Source organism: Podarcis cretensis, assembly GCF_951804945.1.
Source record: "Podarcis cretensis genome assembly, chromosome: 15".
In the NCBI taxonomy this organism is placed as follows: Eukaryota; Metazoa; Chordata; class Lepidosauria; order Squamata; family Lacertidae; genus Podarcis; species Podarcis cretensis.
Window position 1 is genome coordinate 7,238,302 of NC_137185.1, and position 22,326 is coordinate 7,260,627.

General features: G+C 46.1%; 1 protein-coding gene and 1 long non-coding RNA gene across 4 annotated transcripts in view; one reads left to right on the forward strand and one right to left on the reverse strand.

The window, feature by feature from the left end:
• LOC307204358 overlaps positions 1 to 20,797 on the reverse strand; it is a 49,842-nt gene extending 29,045 nt beyond the window's left edge. The window contains exon 1 of the long non-coding RNA XR_013833634.1: positions 20,179 to 20,797. This is a non-coding gene — a long non-coding RNA (uncharacterized lncRNA). The remainder of the gene's footprint in view (positions 1 to 20,178) is intronic.
• On the forward strand, positions 3,518 to 22,162 carry DUSP14 (dual specificity phosphatase 14). Of its 3 annotated transcripts, none has more exons than XM_079955905.1 (2): positions 3,518 to 3,673; positions 20,805 to 22,162. In XM_079955905.1, the coding sequence occupies exon 2, from the start codon at positions 20,913 to 20,915 to the stop codon at positions 21,507 to 21,509; it is 597 nt and encodes a 198-aa protein (XP_079812031.1). In that variant the 5' UTR covers positions 3,518 to 3,673; positions 20,805 to 20,912; the 3' UTR covers positions 21,510 to 22,162. The 3 variants fall into 3 exon arrangements, with proteins under 3 accessions (XP_079812031.1, XP_079812032.1, XP_079812033.1); XM_079955906.1 differs by lacking the exon at positions 3,518 to 3,673 and adding an exon at positions 15,449 to 15,595; XM_079955907.1 differs by lacking the exon at positions 3,518 to 3,673 and adding an exon at positions 18,856 to 20,124.
• Positions 22,163 to 22,326: the final 164 nt, after the last annotated feature.

A 22,326-nucleotide genomic window follows, 5' to 3' on the forward strand; every position in this document is an offset into this window, starting at 1 on the left:
CATTTCATAAATAAGATATTTTTAACTGACTCATTGGTATCCCGCAGGCAGAGCAGAGCGCTGACATCTTTGCTGCGCTGCTGCATCCGAAGGCCTCTCTCGCTGTTGCCGTTTAAGCCAGTCCCTCCCACATGGAGGAGAACTTGATCCCAGCTGGCCTTCCTGCCAATCGGAAGCAGGGAAAAGTTAGTTACGTTTTCGGTAACCAGGGAGATGGCAGCGGGGAGAGGAAGCATGATGCACCCGAGATGCCAACCACATTCCTGCACATGTGGCGACATGGGCTCGCTGTCTGAGTAAGCGAGTGAGTCGGACACCAATTATAGCACCTCAGAAGGAAACCATTCCGCAGAGGGACGTAATGGCTGTCTGGCTGGGTCACAGGCAAAAAATGCTGGGCTTTGGGAATGGGAACCCGGCAACGACGCAGCCGCTTCACAACACACTCCTATTTACAGCTTTATGCAATTGGCGATGACATTGCAGCAGATCATTGCTCGGGTTGATGCAGTGGCAAAGAGGCCGGGCCACAAACCAGGAAGACCTGGGTTCGAGTCTTGCCTCAGCTCATGACCTCACGAGGTGGCCTTGAGCAAGCAGTTGTTTTCTCACCCCAACGGCCAGCGACATGGGCAATAACAAGGCAGGCCTACTTTGCACACGCTCAGAAATTATTTCAGCGGTTCTGCATGCTTACCATGAAGGGCATTCTCCATGATGACATCAAATGTCAGGAAAAAATAATAATATAGAAATCCTTCTGCTCACTTGTACCTGGGATTCGATGTTACCGTGCAGTGTTATATGCTGTTTAAATGTCTTCAAGCTGTGTGTGTTATTTCATATATTACTTGTTATAAGAAAAGTTTTAAAAAATTAAAAAAGGATCAATTCTGCATGCTAATTAGCAGACCTGGTGGCATATGTGGCTCAGTGGGTACAGCATCTGCACTGTCTGCTGAAGTTCCCGGATTTGATCTCCCAGCTGGGCTTGCAATGCCCAGTCTGCCCCCACTCTGAAACCCTGGAGAGCTGCTGCCAGTCCGTGTAGACAATATTGAACCAGATGATCTGACGGTCTAACTTAGTATAAGGCAGCTTCTTGTGTTACTGTGGATTCCTTTCCAGACTGCAACCGCCGAAGAACTGGGATTTCCAGCTAGCACCAGCAGCAAACACCCACAGCCCAACACCAGCCTATCTTGCTCTGCCAACAGGCCTGGAGGATTGAAATTCTATCTGGCCTGTAAAATTCCTGCTGGATGGCAACCTCAGAGCTCGTATTTGGAAACGCTGAGGGTGCAAGTGAGAAAGCAGCGCAAGGCCTTCTCCCTTCCAGAAGAACAAAGGAAGAGCCTGTCTGCTGGATCAGGCCCAAAGGCCCATCGAGTCCAGCATCCTGATCTCACAAGGGCCAACTAGATGCTTATCAAAGTCCAAAGTCCAAAGCAAGGTTTAAGTGCAAGAGCACTTCCCCACTGGTATTCAGGGTCTAGTTGTTACTGATAGTTCTGTCATAGAATCATAGAACTGTAGAGTTGGAAAGGGTCCCAAGGGTCATCTAGTCCAGCCCCCTGCAAGGCAGGAATCTCAGCTGAAGCATCCATGACAGATGGCCATCCAGCCGCTGCTTAAAACCCTCCAAGGAAGGAGACTCCTGAGGGAGACCGTTCCTCTGTCAAACAGCTCTTACCATTAGAACATTTAGTCAGAATCTCCTTTCTTGTAAATTGAGGCCACTGGTTCGAGTCCTACCCTCCAAGGCAGGAGAAAACAAGCTTGTTCCATCTTCCATGTGACATGTACCCTTAAGATATTTGAAGATGGCTATTGTATCTCTTCTTAGTCTCCTTGTTTCCAGGGTAAACATGCCCAGCTCCTTCAACCATTCCTCACAAGGCTTGGTTTCCAGTCCCTTGATCATCTTGGTTGCCCTCTTCTGCACACGTTCCAGCTTGTCAACATCCTTCTTGAACTGTGGTGCCCAGAACTGGACACAGTATTCCAGGTGTGGTTTGACCATGGCAGAATAGAGTGGTACTATTACTTTTTCTTGTCCTGGACATTATAGAATAGCATTACCCTTTTTTCTTTGCTGATGCTGATGCTGCATCACTCTGCTGTCTCAGGTTAACCTTGTGGTCCACTAAGACCCCTAGATCCTTTTCACATGTACTGCTAGTAAGCCAGGTGTCCCCCATCTTGTATTTGTGCATCTGGTCCTTTCTGCTTAAATGCAGAAACTTACATCTGTCCCTATTGAAAGTTGTCATTCATTAAGATGTATACTGTAATTCCCTTTCTAAAGCCATCCAAGTTGGCAGCTGCCACAACTTGGCAGTGGGAGCAAACTCCATGGTTGCTGGGAGTGGTTAGAATAGGTTTGGGAACCTCTGGCCCTCCAGATGTTGCTGAACTACAATTTCACCATCCCTGGCCATTGGCCATGCTTTCTCGGCCTGATAGGAGTTATAGTTCAGCAGTTAGATTGGAACTGGGGTGTTAGATTGGCCACTGTGAGAACAGGATGCTGGACTGGATAGGCCCATGGCCTGATCCAGCACACAGGCTCTTCTGACAGTCTTATCAACAGGCTCAGGCGAACCCCAAAGTTTGCAGAAGTAGAAACTATCTGCGGGAGAGGCAACCTGCCTCCCCAGTCGCTCATGATCAGCGAGCACAGAATGCTGGCTGACTTCAGGATGGGGTGGGATGGAATCTGGTGAAAAGGGGCATGGCTCACCAGCAATCCCCAAAAGGGGCACTCCACGCTGCAACATTCTATTGCAGGTCCCACTTCCATAGTTTAAATCATTGTCTCTTGATAATGATTTATGTATCTGCCGCCCCAGGCAAAAAAATGAGGTTGCACTGAGCAGCAGGAATCAACAGCTGAAACTTTGCCCCTATCCCCTCCTGGGCTTAGGGAAAATCCACCAAACACTTCACTCTTTTATTAAACGAGTGGGAGACCTGTGGTCCCAGCCCAGGTACTGACGGACTACAACTCCCCTCATCTCTGACCATTGGCCTGTTATTGGCTGATCTGAAGGGCCACAGATGCCCCTCCTCCTCCAAGCCCTGCTTCATCACGGCTTCATTCGTCCCAGGCCCTGAGCAATTCATTGATTTTCATTCATTTATTTGTTCGCCTCCACTGAAAGGTCGAAAGGCCCTTCGGGCGGGCAGAACAGGGGGGGGGGGCACATTGCAAAACATGTGCTGGGGCTTAAGACATTATCTCAAATAAAGCCCCCTTAAGGACCCAGGTCACGTTTTTAAAAAGAGCCTTCCCTATTTCACAGGCCGGTGCCTTTAAATTTTTTTAAAAAGGACAGAAAAACAGCCGGAGAAGCTTTGACTCATCTTGCTTATTATAGGCTCTTGCTGTCTGCCTGGTATAGCCGTCTCTTAGTAACCCTGTGCACCACCAGACACACACACACACACACACACACACACACACACACACAGCTGGGAAGGCGGAGCTTGGAGATCAGCTGTCAGCAGCTAGGCTCCGCACCTCCCCACATTCCCCAGCGCACAGTAAGCGCAAAGACCAGAGCCCCATCCTCCCATTCATAAGCAAGGCTGAGCCAGCCTGCTTCTCAGCTGTTCTGGTGAGAGCAGACAGGAGGGATACCTTTCGGCTTGCGAAGCTTCTGCGGACCAGGTAAGCTGCCCCAAAGCGTAAGCCCTTGGATGGTGGACAGGTGGAGGAGAAGGAAGCTTGAAAGCGATGCCTCTCCTAAAGGCGAGGGGAGAGGGCAGAGAAACAAAGGCAAAGAGGGAGAAAGCAACTCGTCTCGCCAACTCTAGGCAGGTTTGCAAGGTGCTTTTGGGGAAGGCTGTTCCAGAAGTGATGCGCTTGGGAGGAAAACGCCGGCCACCCACTGAGTCTGGGGGCTGCCGGTTTGGGGAGCGAATCGTGAAACGGGATCCAGAGAGAGAGAGAGATGACTTGTGGATTTGGGGCACGATGAGCTAGGCTTCTCAAGTGCAAGAGTGGTAGGTGCATGGGCGTTTATGCTCCAAGATCGCACTTGTGGCTATTTACTCCCAAAGAACGTCTACACTGATGCTGAGTTGCGGGTGGGGAGGGACACGCTGGACGTACTTTTCTGTTCATTTAAACTGCTGGATATTCCACCCACAGCAATCTGTTTCAAGAGCAGGCTATAGAAAGCTGCTTTGCACAGAGCCGGAGCACTGGTGCACCTAGTTCAGCATGCCTACACTGGCTGGCAGCAGCAGACCCCCCCCCCCGCAAGGGGTTTCTCCTAGCCCTACCTGAAGGTGCTGAGGATGGAACCTGAGACTTTCTGCATGCGACGCAGGTGCTCTGTCTCTGATGCTCTGACGCTTCCCTAGAGAAGGTCCCACCCTCCACCCCAGCCTATTTGCCAAGAGGTTTCTTCGAGCGTATTTTGGTATGGTGCCTCTAAGTCTCTTACCTGGTGTTAGTGATACTGGAGAGTGTTGCGTTCGTTCTTGGTATTGTGTAGTTGTTGTGGGGGGGGGGGGGGGGAGCAAGCGAAGAATTGGCCAGATATCTAGTTTCATCCACTCTGGTGGAAAAGAAGGAGAAAACTAAAACAACAACGACAAATTGCCCTGTTCTTTTTTAAAAACAGGCATCTTCGAGGCTTGCATTCCCTCCTCTGCTCCTGCAAAAATCCCTCCGACGTTTTTGCAGAGGACAGCTGGTCAGAATGATCTGTTGTTAATTATTGATTTAAACGGTTACAGATCCTTTTCATTATCCGCTGCTCATTCAGAACTTTCCAAAGGAGGGTTTTTGTTTTGTATTCACCAGGCCACATTGTGCTGGCCAGCTTTTTAATGTTGGGTAGAGATCCCATCACACACAGGCAGAGATCCCATCACACACAAACACCTCCCCCCCCCCCATTTTTTTAATACACAATTTATTATTTCGATGGGGGAGCTGTTTTAAAACCAAAACAATGCGGTTCTCCTTCACAGCCACCCTCTGGAGGTGGAGATAAATATTCCTGTTTTACAGAAGGGGAAAGTGAGGCATAGAGCCACCCAATGAGGTTGGGGTCGCATCCACTCTCTACATTTAAAGCACTTTATACCACTTTATCAGTCATGGCTCCCCCCTTCCACAAAAAATATCTTGGGAAATATTGTTTGTGATGGGTGCTGGGAACTGTAGTTCTGTGGGGAATAAACTACAGTCCCCAGGATTCTTTGAGGAGGGGAAGCCATGGCTGTTAACATAAATGTGCTTAAATTGTATGGTTTGGATGTGACCTAGGTCTGAGGTGGGATTTGAATTCCCATCTCTCGGATTCAAATCATAATAAACACAAAACGCTCTATTGTCTCATACTAGGGATGGGGAGCCTGTGGCCCTACAGATATTGCTGAACTCCCATCAGCCCCAGCCAACAGGGAGGAATAGGGGGAGTTCTTGGCCAACGTACAACCCATAGAGTTTCTTTGTTCCAGGAGCTGTTGGCTTTTGATGCACTCCACTCTCTAATCGTGTGTTTATATGGAGGCGGGAGGTGCAAATACTACACACCATAAATTTAAAGTATGTTGCTTCCCCCAAATAATCCTGGGAATTGTAGTTTACCCCTGCGGCACTACAAATCCCAGCACCCTTAACAAACTATAGTTCCCAGGATTCTTTGGGGAGAGACGTGTGCTTTAAATGTACGGTGTGTATGCCAGTCAGAGGTTTGAATAGCAGGTCAATACTGATGGCCTACAACTCCCACAATCCCTGACCATTGGCCGTGCTGGCTGGGGTTGATGGGAGATGTAGTCCAATGACATGCAAAGGACTGCAGGTCCCCCCACGCCTGCTGTACCTATTTAAGACCAGGCAACTCATCAGAGGTGCAGGGGAAATGTATTAACTTTGCACATAGGATTATGGAACCCCTTGCAATGCAAGGATCGAACCTGCAACCTTGGTGTTATCAGCACCACACTAGTTTAGCCCATGAGTAGGCAAACTAAGGCCCGGGGGCCAGATCCAGCCCAATCGCCTTCTCAATCTGGATGGTCTGGGAATCAGTGTTTTTACATTAGAATGTGTGCTTTTATTTAAAATGCATCTCTGGGTTATTTGTGGGGCATAGGAATTCGTTCATTTCCCCCCCCCCCCTTCAAAATATAGTCCAGCCCCCCACAAGGTCTGAGGGACAGTGGACTGGCCCCCTGCTGAAAAAGTTTGCTGACCCTTGCAGTCTAGCCAACTGAGCTAAGTGGTGTTGTGTGGTGCCGGACTGTTAAGCAAATAATTGTGTAGCTCCTAAGCAGGGTTGACATACGCCCGTAATTTCCTGGACATAGCCAGTATTCAGTCCTCGTAAACAGCGTCTGGGAAATCGCTGAAATGTCTAGGAAAATCTGGGTGTATGGTAGCCGGTAATGTAGTTTTTGGCGATTTTCATTACAAATAGAAACCTTTTTTTTTGGGGGGGGGGAGATTTCCCAATAAAAGCTCAACAACTCTGGGCAAAAAACCCCAACTTTTGTGTCTGGATTGTCACTTTCTGAAATATGGCAACCCTACTCCTAAGCATCTACTTAGGTGTGGAAGGTTTGGTCCCCCAACTCAGTGGATATCTTTGTTTTATACCCACAAGACCATGTTCCACAGTCCGAAGGGTGATGGGGGTCATAGACTGGCAACTTCCAGGAGAAGAAAACAGATAATACATACAAAGAGAAAAGCAAACAGCAAAACTATATCAATTCAATACATGTAGCTTTTGATAATAGAGTCAAAAGAAAAATAACATACCAGGAGTGAATAAAATGGTTACCATTATAAAATTATAAACGCGGTATAAAAACACAACTTACGTTCTACACTGGGGGAAATAGGAAACAAGAAAACATTCATGCCTGTTTATAGATGCCGCCAAATGAAATCATATTTCAAAGGGAATTGCCACCCATGTGACATATATTTAATAAATAACCCCCAAACAGAGGTGAAATTGGAAAGATCAGTCACCCTTAGCCTCTTGAATATTGAATGTCAATTTCTCTAAAATAGCAAGAAACATAACTTTTTTTAAAAGCAGGTATCTAGTCTTTCCAACCTCAAGCGATTCCTAATTTAGAGAGTTCCTAGCTAACCAGTGGCATACAAATGTTCAAAGTAAAACATATGCTTCTAGGAAACCATCACTCTAGCTATGAAAAGTACATTGAATAGTTAAGGCTAAATTAGTGTTCTAAGCAGCTAGATCTCAGTATTTTAAAGACTATGGTCCTATTGGAAAGTCGGCGGTTCAAATCTCCGCAACGGGGTGACCTCCCGTTGCTCAGTCTCAGCTCCTGCCAACCTAGCAGTTCGAAAGCACGTCAAAGTGCAAGTAGATAAACAGATACCGCTCCGGTGGGAAGGTAAACGGCATTTCCGTGCGCTGCTCTGATTTCGCCAGAAGCAGCTTAGTCATGCTGGCCACATGACCCGGAAAAACTGTCTGTGGACAAACGTTGGCTCCCTCGGCCAGTAAAGCGAAATGAGCGCCGTAACCCCAGAGTCGTTCGCGACTGGACTTAACTGTCAGGGGTCCTTTACCTTTGCCTTTAAAAATACATTCACTTTTCTCATTCTGTGGGATCAACAGAGCAACAGAAACTCTTTTCATTTCCTTGTGGCAGATGCAAAGCTGTTTTAATGAAAACCTTCATTTTACCCTAGCTCTCATTGTATTTGATTCTCATTTTACCAGAGAGCTGTCGGTGAACTCCCAGCAACCATCCTTTTTTAAACAAAAGGTTCTTGTTAGGCTCCCGGATCTGCAGTTTCCCAACCCCTGCTCTTAAGGAACCCTGCCTAAGCTTCCTAGGAACTTCAGCCTTCCCAAAACAAATCTGCAGTAGTATGCCTCCCAACATGTGGCTCAGTAGCTTCTCGAATGCCTCCCACTAACTCCTAAGAGGCAGATAAAACAGGCCACAACCTGAAATGAGATACACCCAGGAAAGAGAACAAGTTCCAAGTCTCCGCATTCATATAATTGTAGAATTGCAGAGCTGGAAGGGATCCCTGAGGGTCATCTAGTCCAACCCCATGCAATGCAGGAAGCTCAACATGTGGTCTCCCATCCAATTTGAAACCTTACTGGACCCTGCTTAGCTTTGCAAATGTGCTAGCAGTTTTATTGCTGAGGCAGCAGTCTTCAGCTTGCACCAGCACCAGCTCCCATGAAAGATGGTCTAGGCCAGCCTTACCCCAACCTGGTGCCCTGTTGGACTCCCATCAGCACCCCTGGCCAGCAAGGCCAGTGATGACTGAAGTTTTAGTCCAACAACACTGGGAAGGCTGTAGGCACAATGGTCCAAGGTGATGTCAATCTGTGTAACCAGCCCTGTCCAGGATATACCATACATATCATACCGTATATACCAGGAGTGGGAAACCTCTGGCCCTCCAGGTGTTGCTGAACTACAACTCCCATCACCCCCCCCCCAAACAACATAGCCAGCGCCCAGGGATTATGGGTGTTGCAGTTCAGCAACATCTGGAGGGCTACAGCTCCCCACCCCCCGTTAGATACCCTGATTATATAGTAAGTTTTACTTTTTATCAGAAACTCAGTCCAGGCCTTTGCTTTAGATGGAGAAAGAAAGCTGATTCTATTGCCTTGTCCCAGCCTTTATTAATAATCCCTACATCGACTGCAACTCCCACGAGTGGCATTTGGACATTGCTTTGGCATGTATTTCCAAGCCCCTTCATCTCAAGCTGTGTATATATATATATATATATATATATATATATATATATATCCCTTGGCGGCAATCTGTGTATACTCATGGTGTCTGGTTCTTAACACCCAGGACACCCAGGCACATAAACCGAGCCTAAAGCACACTCCATTAACACCACCAAAAACAAGAGCAAGTCAAAGGCACTACGTTTAAATTGCAAATTCATGGCCTTGTCCTGCCTAGCACTTGCTGAAGAAAATTGCTACAAATCTGCAGCTCGCTCTACCTTGGGATCTGCATCATAAATAAAACCATCTTCATTTGCAGTAAGAGTTCCTTTAAAAATGGGTTGCCTGCAGACAAGCAGTGGTGGGTTTGAGGGTATGCGGGGGTGTATTTTTTTATTTTGCTTCTTTTTAAGGGGAGGAGCCTGTCACCCTCCAGATATTGCTAGACTACAATTCCCATCATCCATGGTCATGCAGGCGAATGCTGATGACAACTGGAGTCCCAACAACTGTGGAGCCACAATCTTCCCATTCCTGCCCAAAAAGGAGAGACCACGCAGCCGGTGTGAGGAAACTTGTGGCCCTCCAAATGTTACTGGACTCCAGATCCCATCAGCCCCAGCCAGCATATTCAGAACTCATGGATGATAGGAGTTATAGTACACCAACATCTGGAAAGCCACTGGTTCCTTGCCTCTGCCAGCACCCTAACAAAAAATTGTATATACATACACAAAATTGGCCATATTCTCGGCAAAGTCTCCTAGGCAGCTCAGTTTACCCACTCCTTTCATATCCTTATCTTCTTTGCCTCAACAGTCAAGGAGAAAGGAGGCTTAGTGGCTTAAAATCCTTTAGTACTTCTGGCCTCCTTTACTTAAGGAACTGCTTTATTTCCTCTTCAAGGCCAGCCTTTTAACTTTGGGGAATGTCTAAGGGAAATGGGGGCCCCCCTCTAATATGTAATTAGAGAGATGGTCATGATTAACAAGTGTGTTTTGAAGAAGATGGATTTTGCATTTGTGCTGGGGCTGGTAGTTTAAATGAGGAAACTGAGAGGGAGAAGTTGGCCTTGAGGTCGACAGGAAGCTGAGCCCTTCTGACCTGGAGGCCTAACTCCAAGCTCAAAGACACATGAATGACTGTTAGCAAAACATGGAGGAAGAAAGCCTTCACAGTAGACATGTCAAAGGCTCAGGCCCACTTGGAACTAACTCTCTCATGTGAAACCTCTCCACTTGTGAAGATCTCATTAAGATGGCCACCAATTTAGATGGCTTCTAAAAAGATTGGACAGTTCCCTGGCAGATAAAACCATCAATGGCTATTAGGGATGTGCAAATGTGTCAGTTTGGTTTCTCTCACTTTCTCCAGTCTCCAGTTCTCCATGTCCGCAAATCAGTTTGTAGGGAGGGGTTTAAATCCTCATGAAAATGCATAAGCATTTCAGAGACTTTTTCTCCTAATATACCCATTTTCGCAATTGTAATGCATTTTTAAATGTTCTTTTCCCCAATACTTGGGGGTTCCCAATCTGCGGTCCCTGACCGTCATTCAAGTGGTCCGTGGCATATCCGCATTATGAGTTTATATTGATTTTTCAATTGTCTTCTTCGTGCTTCTTTTATTTCTTAGGTTATAATTTATTGTATTATGATTTGAGTTCTATGGAATGAGAGGTCTAAAAGAATAGAGTACAATACAAAATAAAATAAGCAATAAAAATACAAAGACAAATGATACAGCATCTAGCACCAGCGAATGGCAATTGCTACAAGAGGTTGAAAAATCATTAAGTGGTCCATAAGACCATCTTGGCCTTTGACACCTGTAATTGGTTTTAACCGTTGTGAATTCTAAACTGTCGTAAACCATCCTGGGACCTGCTGTTGAAGGGCAGGTAATAAATTTAATCATCATCATTAACAAGAACAATTTTCAAGTGGTCCATGGGTGAAAAAGTTTGGGAACTACCACAATAATAATGGCCAAGTCTACGTACAGTTCACTCCAGTACAGTGGTACCTCAGGTTAAGTACTTAATTTGTTCTGGAGGTCCGTTCTTAACCTGAAACTGTTCTTAACATGAAGCACCACTTTAGCAATGGGGCCTCCTGCTGCCGCCATGCCACTGGAGCACAATTTCTGTTCTCATTCTGAAGCCAAGTTCTTAAACTGAGGTACTATTTCTGGGTTAGCGGAGTCTGTAACCTGAAGCGTATGTAACCCGAGGTACCACTGTATGTGCAATTCTGTACACGTTACTTGGCTGATGAATGGCCCTGCAAAATTCAGAGAAGAGCAAATTTCAAAGGACAACTGTGTTTCAATTCATTTCTTCCAGAAAGTGTGGATTCGTTCAGTTTGCTTTTAAATGCAAACTGAATCAAATTTGTCCCCCATCTCCAGCTGATAGGGAAGATGATGAGGAAAGGATAGAGATTCCTGTGTTGCAGGGGGTTGGACTAGATGACCCTCAGGGTTCCTTCCAACTCTACAATTCTATGATTCTATGACTACTGTACTTGGGTAATGCTTGTGAGCTTTCCAAAAGTGGCATCTGGTTGTCTGCTGCGAGAACAGGATGCTGGACTAGGTGGGCCTTATATAATAACAGGCACCAGCCCTTATAATATGATGACAGCCACTTGCAATTATTATTTTTCAGTGCAATAAAAAGGCACTAGAAGCTTCAGAAATCCTTCAAGTCCACATGTGGTAGAAACATTGGACTCCCCCCCCCCCTCAAAAAAAAGCCAGTCCCCTTACTTTTTTCTTATTAAAGGGCTTGAGCTTTGTTGGTAAATGTGGTTCCTTTTTTAAAAAAAGAAACACAATCATTTTTTTAAGGCTGAGAGCTTCTATTCAGTGGGGAAATTGGAACTCATTTGCTGTTAGTTCTGCTAAGTGACTGTCCAGATGAGTTTATGAAGCCTGCAGAGAATTATCTACAGAGCAGCAGAAGCGCCCTGGCCGACCACGAGCGGGGAGAACCTTGGCTGCATTTCCCCGCTCCCCCGCCACTGCACTGTGATTTGCAGCCATGTATAAAACACTCTATAAAAATAATTGGCTGGTGATGGCCTTCCTCCTCTGGCCTTGCTAACAGAAAGGGCATCATTCATTTTGACACTGGCTGGCCCAGAGTACCGGGGTTCAAATCACTAGACTGGGTCCAGACTCGTGGACTCGGAAATGGCTTGAGTCCATTGATTTCAGTGGATCTGCCCCGAGTCTAAATTTAGGTGGAAGCTGCCCATAGTGTTTGATTAAAATGGCATTTAAAAATAAACAATATAAGCACATATAAGCACATTCCTGCCCCCTCCAGCCCAAGAATATTGAGAATTGTAGTTTGCTAGGGTGCTAGGACTTGTAGATTTGTGAGGAGTGAGTTACAGGTCCAAGGATTTGGGGCAGTGGACTTTAAATGCACAATGCACACAGGCGTTCTCTGAGCATTTTTATCATTTTTTGTTAACCTAACGGGTTTAAATGCTGATAACTTAGACCAGGCACCCCCAAACTCGGCCCTCCAGATGTTTTGGGACTACAAGTCCCATCATCCCTAACTAACAGGACCAGTGGTCAGGGGTGATGGGAATTGTAGTCCCAAAACATCTGGAGGGCCGAGTTTGGGGATGCCTGACTTAGACACAAGTAAAAAGGTGAAATACTGAGACACCAAGATAATAACTGAGCCGTTGTCTGCCCCCACCCCTATATTTCTTCCTCCCTGAGCTCGACAAGGCTCCCTCAACTCAATGAAGTAGCCAGCCACATAATCCATTTTGATATAGTGATTTTTGCAAGGGCTCGTTTAACGAGTACTGCTGCTTTGAGGTTTAATCTCTGAAGAAATTAAAATGAGTGACGTTCACAGGGATTTAAAAACAACAACAAAAACCCAAAAGAGAGTGGTGCCCTGCCAGGCAGCAGGTGAAGTCCTGGCGTATCTTTTTGGACACACCATGGCAATCAAAGACGCAGCTGCCCTTGTTCTAGTTGCGCCTCTGAGTTCAAGAGCAGGCTTCAGTATCGCTTGCCCCAGGCTCCTGCACCAGATCCAAGAGGATGCTTTGTCCCTGCCTGGGCCCCCGTAGGACACTGAAAACCCATAATCTTAGAAAAGATTGGCATTTGCCCCTTCCCTTTGCAGTGACAAAGCAAGGCAGATAAGGCAAGTCTTGCTTCTCCCTTAGCTCTGAAAAAAAGAGCAAAGGATCAGAATCGTCTGAGCAGAATAAAAGGGCTGACCAGCCGAGTGGGGAGTAGGGCTGGGCAACATATCGTCCAAAACAGGTTTGAAGTCCATATGGTGCGGGGTATAATTAATGAATTATTTTATTTATTTATTTATTGGTGGTGGTGGTATAGGTTTCATAATTTTTGACCTGGCACTGTATTGCGAATCATGATGAGTGTGCTATGCAAAACTCACAATGTGGGGGAAACCATGAAGCTAGCCAATGCCTCTACATAGCCCTATCCTTATTTCAGACATGTATCAGTGTATCGCAATGTTTCGCTGGTGATATATTGCAATGTTGAAAACCAGATATTGCCCAGCCCGCGTGGGGAATGGAGCGTCATGGAAGATGAGCCTATATCAAGCGACTACTAAGGTTACCAGATTTTTTTTCCCCAATGAATCCAGGGACACTTTTCAATTTCAATAGGCATGATAGGATTTTGTCAGGGGACTGATTTGTAAATCCGGGGACTGTCCCTGGGAAACAGGGATGTCTGGTAACCTTACTAACTAACATTGATGGCTATGTTTTCCTTCCGCTGCAATATGCTGGGAACGCAAGTGGGGAAAGAGGGTTGTTGCACTCTGATCCTGTTTGCAGGATTCCCATAGGGGCATCTTGCTTGCCCTCTGTGAGAACAGGATGCTGGACTAGACGGGCCGTGGGCCTGAACTAGCACAGCTCCCCTTATGCGCCTATCAACCTGGGCCTGGTCCAGTGCTCTAACCACTATGCCACACTGCCCAGAACCATCCCAGCTTGCAATGTGCAACCGTAGAGGATCACATGCTAGAGCAGCCTCTCAGTTCATGCAGGGAGGCATGCAATGTACACCCTGGAAACGCTGCCCCTCCCCAAAAAAGCTCTCTGCTTAGTGCTGAGGTTCCTTTTTGCCAGGCAGGCTGGTGTAAAAACACTGCCATAAAAAAATAAAAATTAAGGGGTAATAGGAAGATGTCTTGCAGAGTCATTAGGGAGGACAAAAAGAGATGGAATAAAACAAGCAGTATCAGATCTTGTCACTTTAATTGGTATTTAGCAGCAGGAGGGTAATGATGTCAGAGGGGGGTTTGCTTTATGTTTCTAACCATTTTTACTCTGGAGGCTTATTACTACAGTCTTTGAATGTATTGGCCTGCCTTGGGCAGAATTGGACCCATCAATCCAGACTGGCCCAGTACACAGAATGCTGTGCCTGCGACAGATCTCTAAGGCTTCCATACAGACGCTGGGCCCTGGGCCTCAGTTCATATCTATCAATACCCACCCGCCATGCCTTGGGGATGAACTAGAGCCATCCATTCAGGTTACTGGTGGTCAGAACATCTGGCCGGATTAGGCTTGTGGGGCTGTTTTCCCCAAACCACATTCCTCTGTCCCACATCTGATGCCATATATATGATGTAAACACAACTGGTTGGTGCTTACAGAAAGCCTGATTGGCTGTCGTGGTTATATCAAGTGATTGACAGGTGGGCGGCCCAGCCCACTTGTCAACATGGCCCACAGGTGGTGGGAGAAATGGCTCAGGATCCAGTTTAGAATCCGTTTTAGATTCTGGTTTACCGAGCAGAGATACAACTTGGTCTAGTCCTTAGAGATCATCCAGGGAGGTGGCAACTTTATGTATGTCACACCACTTCAGACCTAATTGTGATGGCTGAATATAGCTGAATATTCCACCAAACAAAATCAAGATTCTCTGCCTATGGAAAGCTAGCATGTCAGGGTGAAGGGCTTCACCTTGGCAAGTTAGTTGTCTATGTGCAGGGAGATTACACACACACACGCACACACGCACACACACACACACAAAATCCCAGAGAGCATTCTGTAATTAAATACTGCCTCCTGTCTGCAGCCTGCTGCATCACAGGCTGCCTACCTCATTGGAAGCTTGTAAGCACAAGAACTAAATATTAATTTTTTAAAAAACCTACAACTCTAGCTACAAATATCCAACATGCAATGCAAGGTTTGCCCAACCTCGTGTCAAGAAGAGCTTCAATACCTAAATAGGGGAACTGTGTGTTTTTCAATTGAAATATCTGTATATTCTTCAAAGAAAGACAATGTAGTTTACACTTGATTAATTTACCATACACATCTTTTTAGAAGTCATGAGTCAAAGGGAAAAATGGAAAGCCCAAATAAATGGAAGCTAATCTTTATCCATCATCCTCTCTCTTAATCTAAGTAATCAGGAGCAGACCTTGGTAATACGGAGCCCTAAGCGAGGACAAAATTTGGGACAATTTTTCTTATTTTCACAATCATTCCTTTTGGTACAGTTGCTTTTTATGGATCTTCTCAGTAGGTACCCATATAAATATGTTTTATTATTATTTCGTGCCCCCTTGACTCACGGCCCTGTGTGGGAGAACCACCTGCAGTGCCCTAAATCCAGCACTGAATTAATCCCACCCAACAGCCTTTCACGTTTAGGGTGATTGGCTGAGTTAAATGCTGATGTCACAAAGGAAGCTTTTCAGATGCTTGAAGCAATTTGAAGTTATGTTCAGTTCAGTAAGCAGTGACTGAATAGACTAGCAGCCGTTCGGTGGGGCAAGACATATAGAAAACTTCATGGTGGAACCTGGCTTCCATGAAAGGATGAAAAAGGTAGTGACGTCATCATATTTTGTGTTTTTGATAAAACACATAAACAGAACATTGGGAAATCCAGTTAACCATAGATTTCCCTTTTACGTGGGGCCTTGCAAAGACAATTTTACATTGGGGTGCTAGGAAAGGGGAACCAGAAAATGTAACAACAGGGAGGAAAGAAAAGCCTAGAAGCGAAATGTTCTGGAGAGAAACTGTTTTTTTAAAAAATTATATTCCTGAGAACTAGAAACGTGGTTGTTTTAAAAACAAAACTATAATGGAGAGCTGCGATGCTTCCCACTGTTTTACAGTGGTACCTCGGGTTACATACGCTTCAGGTTACAGACTCCGCTAACCCAGAAATAGTGCTTCAGGTTAAGAACTGTGCTTCAGGTTGAGAACAGAAATCGTGCTCTGGCGGCAGCGGGAGGCCCCATTAGCTAAAGCGGTGCTTCAGGTTAAGAACAGTTTCAGGTTAAGTACAGACCTCCGGAACGAATTAAGTACTTAACCCGAGGTACCACTGTAGTGATGGCGAATCCAGAGGCCCTCCAGATGTTGATAGACTATCCCTAACCCCAGTTTGCCCCAGATCTGCATAACATTTGGTCAGGGATGATAGGAGCTGTACCCTAAGAACTTCAGCTTCCCCATCCACCCACCATTCCGAGCTTGCATAGCACCGAACCAAATGAAGCTGTTTTTCAGAAACAGCACCCAGTTCCTTACTCTCTCCCCACCCCACACACTTCTTTCCTTTGAAAACTGGCCAACACCGTCTCTTATTATTAGGATTTAAAAACATGCTCTTGCTTTTAAACTTTGAGCTTAGTAGAGAGTTAATGAGATGTTGCATTTTCCATGGGCTTTAGATAATTTTAGGAATTTGTGTAGTTGGGCTTTTACGGTTGGGTGTATTTTCAAAGACATCATAGGCCGCTTGAAGCAGTTCTTTGCCTCAAGCAGCATATTTAACAAACAGCTAAGCACATAAGCCCACTCACTCTCGAATACACCTTCGGGGGTGGGATTTTTGCACTGCAATTAAATGTAAGTGCATAAGATGATCATGCTGGAGCCCACCTAGTCTGTTCTCATAATGGCCTCTCAGATTATTCAAGAATTTAAGTAAGCCATGATTGTTACCCTCAGTCCTCCTTTTGGTTGGCCTTTGTTGTAAGAACTATTCCTATTTTTTGGTATATTACAATTGCATCTTGCTTGTTCTCCACGGAACTCAAGGTGGTATACATCGTGCTGCCCTCACAACAACCCTGTGAGGTAGATCAGGCTTGAGAGGTGGTCCCTGGCGCAAGGTCACCCGATGAGCTTCTTGACAGAGAGGGGATTTTGACCTGCATATCCCTGACTCTAGTTTGACACACTCAACCACAATTCCAGGGGTGGGGAATCTGTGGGCCTCCAGATGGTGTTGGACTCCAACTCCCATCAGCCTTAGTCAGCATGGCCAGTGGTCAGGGATAATGGGAGTTGTAGTCAAAATAATCTGGAGGGTCGCTGGCCCCTTGCATTCTTGCATTACAACACACCAAGCTCCTATGACTGAGATCATGAACTTGAGGCACTTGGAACACTGAAAACAGAATTGTTAGTATGCTTTAAACTCAGAACATGGGAGTACAGGAAACTGCCTTCTACAGAGTCATACCATTGGTCCATCTAGCTCAGTATTGTCTATACCATTGATGGCCAAATTTAGCCCTCCAAATGTTTTGGGACTACAACTCCCATCATCCCTAGCTAACAGGACCAGTGGTCAGGGATGATGGGAGTTGTAGTCCCAAAACAGCTGGAGGGCCAGGTTTGGCCATAATTGATCTACACTGACTGGCAGCAGCTTTCTAGGGTTCCAGGCAGGGTCCTCTCCCAGCCCTGCCTGGAGATGTTGTGGATTTAAAATCAAACCTTCAGCATGCGAACAGATGCTCTACTACTGAGTTATACAGCCCTCATTCGCACTCCAAATCTCCAAGTGTGTTTCCTTATGTAGCCAAATTAGCACCATTAAGGCCTAAGAGGGAAACTCCAAGCTTTGCAGAAGTGTAAAAATATTTAGGGTAAAATAAACCCAAGGGAGAGAAAATGCAAAAACAACTCAGTGCGAGAATTGAGGATGTTCCTTGGGCACAAAATGAACCAGCTGACTGTTTTGCAGGGGAGGAGGGAAGAAATGGAGTAGCTCAGGAAAGGGCACAATTGGCTGGCTGGCATCCTGAACAGCAGCACTCCGTACTGCAACATTTGGTTGCAAATCCCACTGGTCATGAGTCACTGCCAATATTTGCCATTAGCAGGTTCTTAAGTCTTCCCACTTTGAAGCCAGCGCATATTTATTAACAACAAATTTGTGGCTTGGCTCTAAGCACCAGCAAAAAGCCACTCAAAAAAGGAAGAAAGAACAAACTTCAAAAGGGCAGGGAAATATCAAGGAAGCTCTTAACAAAGCTGACTCCCAGCTGGAAAAGCTGAGCTGTGAATAAACACACACAAGCCTCGAATTTGACTTTAAAAATAAAGCGCTTAGCACGGTGCTCTGGCTTTGCCTCCTCTCACCTTGGCGGTAAGCATGTCACTCATCTCAACTTGATCTGAGGCCAAAGCAACCTGACCTGCTTAGCCCAGGCTTGCAACAATGCAGGGGGTTCATTTTGTGACCAAGACAATTCACAGTTTGTGCCCCTTTTTGTTCAGATCCTGTGCTCAGCAATCACAACTCTGCAGCAACCTTGTATTATCCACTGTAATGATCAGGCTGTTCCTCAATGTTTTTACTCTGCTCTTTCAGCAAATAAGGTGCTAGGCTTTTAAAATAAGCAGCAAGTAAATGCAGTATAATGCAGAACGATGATGACCAGCACAAACATTGGCCTGAAATAGCCAGGCACTTCTTATGTTTTTAAGACAGAGAAAACAATTGATGTACACATGCATGGAAGAGTTTTCTCTCAAAGTTGGCTCAGATGAACATAGCTCTCCCCACTGTCCTTCGCAGCAGTCTTACCCTGCCAGACTAGAGAGAGCTGTTTCTTTCCACCCTCCTGCGTTTTTGGAAGCAAGCAAATCTTGAAAAAGAAAATGCTTGGATGGTGCAAAGCTGTGGTGTGAATTAATTAGCCAACTGTTTCCAGTTAGGTTTTATTCCTTTTTTTGCTTTTTCAGCATCACAGCTGCAAAAGCCAACCATTTCCACCCCGACTCCCTGATCCTCACCCGCCATTCACACCCAATGGGGGGGGGGGGAGAGAAACAAATCTAATAAACCAAAGTATAGAAAATACGGTACAGAAAACGCCAAGCCTCCCACACTAAAGCCACAGCTTGGTTTATTTTAATTCCTCCAGCACTGTCTCATGAGATTCCAAAGAACTATGAATGTGAGGAAAAATATGTTTCAAGGTGTCCTGTTGGCATTATTAATTACATTTTATCCTGCCCTTCCTATAGGGAGCTCAGGATTATGTACGTAGTTCTCCCCCCCCCCCCTCTCTTTCTTTCCTCACAACAACCTGACAAGGTAGGGGATGGCCAAGAGATGCAGCACAGCTTTACGGCTCCGTGGGGATTTGAACCCAAGTCACTAATAACTGCACCTTGCTAGTTTTTTCAGCGGCCACAGTGGCATCTGCAAAAGCATGATGGAACTGCTTTTGCAAGAGTCGCTGCTTGACAGTGCTTGCAAACCTTACTTTCAGCCGAGCTGCATCATTACACCTGGCGTAGGGCAGGTAAACATGGCAGGGTCAAAACAGCTTCGTCAAAAGCCTAATTTGGCTCGCAGGCCAGAGGTTTCGCACTGCGGTTTGATATATTGGAGGATGGCTGCCAAAACGAGGGCCCAGTGAGATCAAAGTTTCAGAGTCAGGGCAGCCAAAGATGCGCATGTTGCACTAACGAAGCCGGGCTCATTAAGAGAGGTAGTGAAGAATGGGGTCTTGCCCCTGAATGAGTCTATTGAAAGGCCTCTGGAGCTGGAGAAACCTCCTTTTAAACGCTCCCCTGCCAACTCTTTTGTTGCGTTCGAATTAAAATTCCACACGTCAGGCAAACACAACCACACACCATAGTGGATTTATCAGTGTTTGCTGCGATGAGGGTGGGTTTTTTTGTTCATTTTTGGCCTAGCGAGGCGCTTTGTGCCTGAGGTGATTATTAAACCAAGCGTGTTAAAATGACAACGTCAGAGGAACACAATGCCTTGCTGCTCTTATTTATTTGGCAGCTTTTACACACACAATTAATTTAACCTTGCAAATAGCCTTCTCCCTTTTGTCAGCATCTAGGATGCTGCTGAGGGTCCAGGCAGTCCACCTGACATGGCTTGACATCTGCTGTGGGACCCCCCCACCCCCCCCCAAAAAAAAATGACCTGCTGGATCTAGCAGCTGCCATTTATAAATTTCCCACAATGCCTTGGAATCTACACCTGCCATGTTAAATGGAGGCTGGGGTTGGGGGGGGGGGTTGACTAAAGGGCTGCCAAAGCTCCCACCCCAATCACATCTTGATCTGCTCCCCCCAAAAAGGTACATGAGGGGTACCCTAGAGTTACCCCACCCCCAAAGTAAATGCTTCATTACCTCATAATGAAAGTCCAGGCAGAAAAGGCAAAAGGCAGTGGTGTTATTTTCAGTACAGCAACCAAGCAGCCAAACTGAGGGTGCCTGGAGGACATTAAAATTAGTCTCTGAGGCCAGAGGTTGTAGCTCTTTCCACCCCCAAGCAAGGAACTATGGGAGTTGTAGTCCAGTGAACAACAGGCAGGCCGATAAAACTATACTTCCCAAGGGTCTTTGCAAGCAGGCTTGTCTGTTAGCCCTCATTTATGGGGCCTGGGTTTTTTTGCATATATTATAGGGTTGCTATATTTCAGAAAGTAAAAACCAGGACACCCCAAAATTGAGCCAAATGTCTCTGGCTTGCAAATGTAGCCATGGGTCTGAAATGGTTGGCAACCTCTACCCTAAATCAGCATTATTTTATTTAACTGTTTATTCTGCTGTTCTTCCAAGGTGCTCAGAGGCAGCACACATGGTCCACATTTAACTGGGCTCCTTTGGGCAGGAACAGCTGGGCAGAAACCAAAGAAATAAAACAACAAAACTTGCATTGGCAGCTGTGCCATGTTTAACCTTTCGGAGCTCCTAGCTTTCCGGCATGTACGGACATGTTTTTGTAAAGCTGTTGTTCCTTGGCGTTTTTGCAGGTGAAGTAACAACGCAAGCAGAGCTCCGCCACCTTGCCAAGACAGGAATTTTAATCTGGGTTTTGCGCACCTGGAATGGAAGCCTGAGGACCTCCTAGGACTCTGCTCATGACCTCCCGAAGGCACTACACTTTGCCACGAACTCTAATGACTCCTCGCCTGTATTCCGAAGGGGCGCTGGGCGGCATTGCCCAAATCACCCCCTTCCTGTACATCAGTAAGGGAAGCGTCGCCTCCAACAGGCAGCTCCTCCTGGCCCGCGGGATCACATGCATCGTCAACGCCACCATCGAGCTCCCCAATTTCAACTTCCCCGAGTTTGAGTACGTCAAAGTGCCTGTAGCTGACATGCCAAACGCCCCCATCTCCTTGTACTTTGACAGCGTGGCCGACAAGATCCAGAGCGTGGCACGGAAGCACGGCGTGACCCTTGTCCACTGCGCAGCTGGCGTGAGCCGCTCGGCCACTCTCTGCATCGCCTACCTTATGAAATACCAGAATGTCACCTTGTTGGAGGCCTACAACTGGGTGAAGTCCAGGCGCCCGGTCATCCACCCCAACGTGGGCTTCTGGAGGCAGCTCATAGACTATGAGCGGGAGCTGTACGGGAGGAACACCGTTAAAATGGTACAGACTCCGTACGGCATCATGCCAGATGTTTACATGAGGGAGAGAAGAACCTTCGTGCCTTACTGGGGGATCTGAAGGGAGTCGGCAGGGAGCAGAAAGAACGAGGTCTTTCAAACCAGTCGCGGTGGAGAGAGTTAACCGTCTCTCCTCGAGGTCCACTTCTTCGGTTCCTTTGTGAGACAGCATTTTTATTTCCAGAGCACTAAACCAGCAACCCCCATAACCTGGGGGGGCCTTAATCCTAACGTCCCGTGGAGTGAATGTTGCAGCTACTTTGGTGAAGATGTACAGCATCCACAAAACGAAACCGCAAGCCCAGTTCGACAATATACATAAATGAAGCCAAGCACACGAAAAACGTCGGAAGACGTGACCCAAATATTGTCTGTGAATGCGGTAGCTTCTTCTTTTTCTTCTCCTGTATCCCTCCCTTGTTACACCAGCTTGTTGGCCAAAAAAAAAGCCTCATCAGGAGAAGAGTGGACCTTTCCTTTTTCCAGAGGAAAGATTACTCTATGTTGGGTTAAAAAAAAAAAAAAATTACATGGTCAACATCCGACCCCAGAGAAATACTATGCCCTTGAAATTTTATTTTAAAAGTTTTTGAAAGATTTATCCAGAAAGGTTTTCCATCCCTTTTTGGGGAACTTACAACTAATGTTTGATTTGGGGGTTGGGGGGAAGAATATTAACCGGACAATCCGCCACAAATAAAATAATTTGGACAACTAAGGTGTCCTGTTCTTTTTCTCCCTTACCTGCTCAACATCAGGGTTTTTTGGTCTGGATCCTTAAAATTAATCTGGAACATCCAGATTAATCCTCCTTGGCAAAGTATTTGAAAAGAATTAAGCAATACCACAAAATGCCCCAGCAATATATAAGGGTGACT

Excerpts from the sequence above, each read along its gene's own strand:
- DUSP14 (XM_079955905.1), top strand. The coding sequence starts at position 20,913 with ATGACCTCCCGAAGGCACTACACTTTGCCACGAACTCTAATGACTCCT.